The sequence below is a fragment of the Podarcis liolepis genome, assembly GCF_965112155.1.
Source record: "Podarcis liolepis genome assembly, chromosome: 17".
Classification (NCBI taxonomy): Eukaryota; Metazoa; Chordata; class Lepidosauria; order Squamata; family Lacertidae; genus Podarcis; species Podarcis liolepis.
The window spans coordinates 1,526,492-1,532,014 of NC_139571.1; the positions used below are offsets into that span (position 1 = coordinate 1,526,492).

Below are 5,523 nucleotides of genomic sequence, written 5' to 3' on the forward strand. Positions count from 1 at the left end.
AACCCGAGGTACTGTTTCTGGGTTAGCGGAGTCTGTAACCTGAAGCGTCTGAACCCGAGGTACCACTGTACTATACTTCGGTTGATGCAGCCTAGAATAGCATTAGCTCTTTTTTGCTGCTGCATCGCACTGTTGACTCATGCTAAACTTGTGGTCCACCAAGACCCCAAATCCTTTTCCACATGTACTGCTAGTAAGCCAGGTGTCCCCTATCCTATATTTATATATATGTTCAGCGAGTGCTGAAGACACACACTTCTCTACCCTGACCTTTGGCACTGGGATGTGTGTTCTCGCCCCCCCCCCCATTCCTGTGACTGAGTTTTAAATTGTTGTAAGCTGCTGTGGGACTTGCTGGTGGAAGGCAAGCAAGAAATGTAAACAAGAACAGCAACAATAACAATGGCTCAATGAGCAGGTCATCGTCTAATCTTCTAGGTAGTTCCTACCACCTTTCTGCAACCTGCATGAATAACCCAGGAGTTCACCTGCCTAGGGCATCCTTGGAGCAACTCCTCCCAAGGTGCGCCCCCCTCCAGTGTAAAGACAGGTCTCAACTGTGTTTTAATGCATTTATTTCTGGAACTCAGCAGAGCTGTTTCTTGCCAGATAATAACCCTAATAATGAGTGTGGACTTGGTTTGTTAGCATCCCTGCTGACACCAGGGGGCAGTGTTTCTCTACACATTGCATCCTGCAACATATTGAGACAGGTCCCGCCCTTGACAATACAATCTCCATGCCACCCTGGAAATGAAAATAAAACAGATTAGGACACATCCAACAACACGCTGTGTACATGTTACCAACTTAAAACATAGCTAGTTGTTCTTTTTTTCCTGAATTTGGCTTGAAGCTGGCCATGACTTGAAGCTGGAGGAATGTGTTGAACTCAGCCTTTGCTTTATCTGCTTTCACCCCTCTCTAATTATTATTAAAATGTTTGTGATGGTTTAAAATACACACACACAAGCTGCCCTGAACATTGTCACTAATACAAAGAGTCAGATATAAATATAAATAGACTTAACAAAAAATGGCAGCCTCCGCAGAGGGAGGGTGATTCTGCTGGGGATGTTAATGATCTGGTCAGACCCCGCATGGGTATAAGACAGAAATCCCCTAAATACAGGGCAGGCTTTGCATAAGAAACCAAGACCAGTGAATCAGACAGAGGTACAGCAGGCAGGCCTCTCTTGCAGATGTGGACTTAGAGAAGCACTTAGGTGACACAGTCACTTGTTTCTTGTGGCAGAGTAAGGTAAAGGGTAAAGGGACCCCTGACCATTAGCTCCACTCGTGGCCGACTCTGGGGTTGCAGTGCTCATCTTGCTTTACTGGCCGAGGGAGCCGGCGTACACCTTCCGGGTCATGTGGCCAGCATGACTAAGCCGCTTCTGGCGAACCAGAGCAGCGCACGGAAACGCCGTTTGCCTTCCCACCAGAGCGGTACCTATTTATCTACTTGCACTTTGACGCGCTTTCAAACTGCTAGGTTGGCAGGAGCAGGGACTGAGCAACGGGAGCTCACCCCGTCGCAGGGATTCAAACTGCCAACCTTCTGATCTTCAAGTCCTAGGCTCTGTGGTTTAACCCACAGCGCCAACCACATCCCTATTGTGGCAGAGTAGCAGTTCTCTAACGCTAAGGCTGGTAGTGTGACCAGTTCAACCACACAGGGCACTAAAACAATGATGTAGAATGGAGTGCCAAAGGTATCCCCCTCCCAAATGTTAGTGTAGCACAAGACACTGCTGAAAACTGAGAGCCCAAAGGCCACCACTGTCCAGTGGCGAGCGCTGAAAGTTTTCCTAGGGGAACAGTTAGGGCCAGAGGCAACAGCTTGTGAGGGAGATTGGGGGGGGGGGCAATGTCATGCATGTGAAACTGTGATGTCCTGACGCTGCACATGTGAGCATCACACCAGGCAGAAGCTTCCCGGGCACCAGGGGAACATTTAGTGGACTAGCCTAGACCCCGTAGTCCAGTCACTGCACACCATGGTCATCATCTAATGGCCTCACAGTATTCCCCAGCTCACACTTTGGGAACAACGATGTTCCAGGCCATTTCCCATTTCCAGCGTGACCTTGTGCTACTGCAGTGACTGGGTGTCTGGGCAGATGCCTCCACCTCTTGCAAGGAAACGCCACTAAGAGTTTTCTTACCAGGCACCCATTCCATCCTCTGAGTTGTCGACCACAATCTTAGCACAAGCCACATCTGGAGCGACGTTGTCTGTCAGCAGTTCTGCAAGGAAAGAAGATGGAATACAGACATGAAAGGTCCCTGCTGGGATGCTATAGGTCCGGATAAGTTTTGCGGTGACGGTGGGTGCAGGGAGGTAAGAAAAGGATTAAAAAGGTAAAAAGGGAGGGTGTAAAGTAGGCCAAACAATATCGCTTGACCCATCCATGGTTGTCACTGACCCACTGCCCATTAGCATGCAATTTGAAATGCCCTGTTGCATCAAGAAGGATGCAATATTTCTATACCCTTATGAATTACAAGTCAAATAAATGCATTTGCTGAGGTCTCACTCCTACAATGTTCAGTTATATATGTAACTTGAAATCCCCTGGTGGGGGGGGTGGCATTTCAGGGAGGAAGCCCCAGCCAGCAGATACATCAATGTACAAATACAGTCAGGCTAGACTGCTGACCCACGGCTATCCTACTTTCTACCTTTGGGGTTGTGGACTCCACACCTGCAAAGAGCAGAAGGTGAGGAAGGACAACTGGTCCTTTCTGTATCCCAAAAGTGTTTGATGTGGCTTACATCACAATTTAGATCAGGGTGGGGAACATGTGGCCCTCCAGATGTCGTTAGAGTCTAGCTTCCATCAGCCCCAGCCAACATCTGGTGGGCCAAAGGTTCTCCATCTCTGAATGAGGCAAAACTCTCTCCAGGGGAAGCCAATTCTCACCAGAGCATTGAATTCTGCACATGTTGGAACTCGGCTGACTGCCATCCTGGCACCAGTAACGACTGTTGATCTGGAAGATACCAAAGTCAGTGCTGCCATCGTAGTCATTGTAGTGCGTGGCAGCAGTATTATAGCTGCTCTCGTGGCAGGCCATGCAGACCCCTGAGACAGATACATAATCAGAGCAGAGCTAAGTGCACACAGTCTGGGAAGCATGCCCCATTCTTCACCTCCTCCCTGCAGGTGTTTCAAAACCCTGCCTTATCAGGAGCTGTCCAGAGAGTCCGGGATCCGGACGCGGAGGGGGGCAGGGGAGCTGCCCAGCAAGGAGTCACAGGGCACTGCTGCCCCACCCTTCTCCGCCTGTTCCAGGACAGTTGAGGAGCCTGGCCTCCTCCTCACAAGCAGGAACGGCAATAGCTGACCTCATGCTCCCAGATGGGCAATGCATGACTGGATCTGGGATTCTGTCTGCCCCTGGGATCATGCTTGGTTTGGAGCAGGTCTGTGTGTGAATCCACTCAGGATGTTTTGGTTTTTCCACAGCTGCAGCTGCCTTGAGGGAGATATCTTTTGGGGGGATGGTCTTCAGAGAGTATCCACTAATTCTCCTTTAACAATAGCCGGGTGCAAAAGAAGACAGAACCCCTGCACCTTTCCATAGTTGCCTAAAAAGGGGGGCGGGATTTCATAAAATGCAGCTTGTTGTGTCAGCTACCTGCCCCACACCTGACGCAGCACCTGACCACCTCTGAACAATTCCATCTCCAAGAAATGCCCCTGGCTTCATCCCATCCACCTCTACACTGCATCCTTCCACTTCTCCCCAGATGGATGCACAAACCATCCTCTTCACCTCTTGCTACTGCCAACACCAGCTGCTTGATAATGGCGCACGGCCCCTTTAAGCCGCCGGAGGGGGGGACGGCGGCAAAGGACCCCCTTCCACGTCAGCCCTTGCCCTCCTCCCTTCCCCTCAGGCCGGCTCCATGCTCGCCATGCTCGCACACAAGTCCCATGCGGCAACCTGGGCAACCTTAAAAGTTAGGGAAGCACCAAAACCACAGGCAACATATGCAATAGAATTAGCAAGAAGAGACGTCTGAATCACAACAGTTTATTGTACAAGGGAATCTCCATGTAAATAGTGGAGGGTTAATCTTTAAAAGAAAGCTCTCCACCCAAACTTCCCCAAGTTTGAAAATAAATTTCAATGCAGAGAAAGTCACATGCATGAGGAACAACAACATCAAAAGAAGAAATGAAGTATAAAGGTGAGGTATAGGTAATTTATATTATTACTGAAGCGCCTGTTGTGTGTCTGTTCTGGCTACTATTTTGAAACAAGGGTTTTTTAAAAAAACACAACAACAACATGAAAAAGAGCATGTTTCTGGCACCTCTTTAGTCCGGCCCCCAACAGTGTCTGAGGGACAGTGAACTGGCCCCCTGTTTAAAAAGTTTGAGGACTCCTGCTATAGCAGGATGCAGCAGAGCATGTTGCAGAGTAGCTATAGAAATGTGGAGAGAGGCCACCTTCCCCTCATAATGACAGCCAGACACATGGTCAGGGAGACCCAGAAGATCAAATACTCACCCCAAATGGAGTGTGTGTGTGCGCGCGCGTGCACACACACACACACACCCCGCACGCCCCACTCTCAGATAAATTCTGTCTTTTCATCATGCCTGCCTAGTCAAGACCCAGGTGTCCCCCAGTGGACTCACAGTTGGCCAGGCTGTAGCCAGCATAACCATCTAAGCCCAGCTGCTGGAGCCTCTGAGCCAGCACACAGCGCCCATAGACCAGGCCTTCTCCTGTGGCGAGGAGACCGGTGAGCAAGAGCAGCAGCCAAAGAGCCTTCATCGTCGCACTTCAGGAGGGCAAGGAGCAAGGCGCGGGTGTCACGCTACTTTTATAGAGGCTCTTTGGCACTCCTCTGGAAAGCAGCCAAGTCGGTAGGACTTCAAGAGACCTTTGAGGACGTTGGCCCTGACCTTGCTTAGCTAATCAGCATGTGTGCGTCAACAAGAAGCAGCAGGCGTGACTCCCTGGCAGAGGGCTGAGAGCTGTAGCTCCAGCTTCCAAGTTGTATTACTAGATTGTAATTAATTCATTTTTTTTTAAAAAAAAGTATTGCCATACTATATTTGATAAATTCACAATAGAATCAATTTTATTCCTGTACTGGAATTTTAATTTTAATGCACAAATAAGGCAGTTTATGGGAACTTTCTATGGGTGGTATTCAACCAAGTCTTACTCAGAATAGACCCACTGAAATTAATGGACCTCATTTTGTCATGTTCATCAATTTCAACGGGCTATATTCAATGAAATTGTTGCACTAGCACAGGGGTATGGAAACCTTTTGACTCTGTGGGTCAGATCCTGACTAGAATCAGCCTTGTGAGCCAATGTTGACAAATGGGTGGGGCTTCTCACCTGACAATCATATGCCCGCCTCCTCCTCCTATTCCTATAGTGATTGGTTACCTCTCTATGAGCCTGCAGAGTTATTCTTGACAACTTTCATGACCTAATCAAAAGGACTTTCCTAGGATTGCCTCCTGACTTTTATCTTCCCACCTTCTG

General features: G+C 48.9%; 1 protein-coding gene across 1 annotated transcript; it reads right to left on the minus strand.

The window, feature by feature from the left end:
* Nucleotides 1-558: 558 nt before the first annotated feature.
* LOC310696749 (lysozyme C-like) lies at nucleotides 559-4,823 on the minus strand. The gene is made up of 4 exons (XM_083482683.1): nucleotides 4,656-4,823; nucleotides 2,928-3,089; nucleotides 2,169-2,250; nucleotides 559-747 (listed from the first exon to the last, which is right to left on the minus strand). Exons 1-4 carry the CDS (start codon nucleotides 4,792-4,794, stop codon nucleotides 681-683), a joined length of 450 nt encoding a protein of 149 aa, XP_083338809.1. The 5' UTR covers nucleotides 4,795-4,823; the 3' UTR covers nucleotides 559-680.
* Nucleotides 4,824-5,523: the final 700 nt, after the last annotated feature.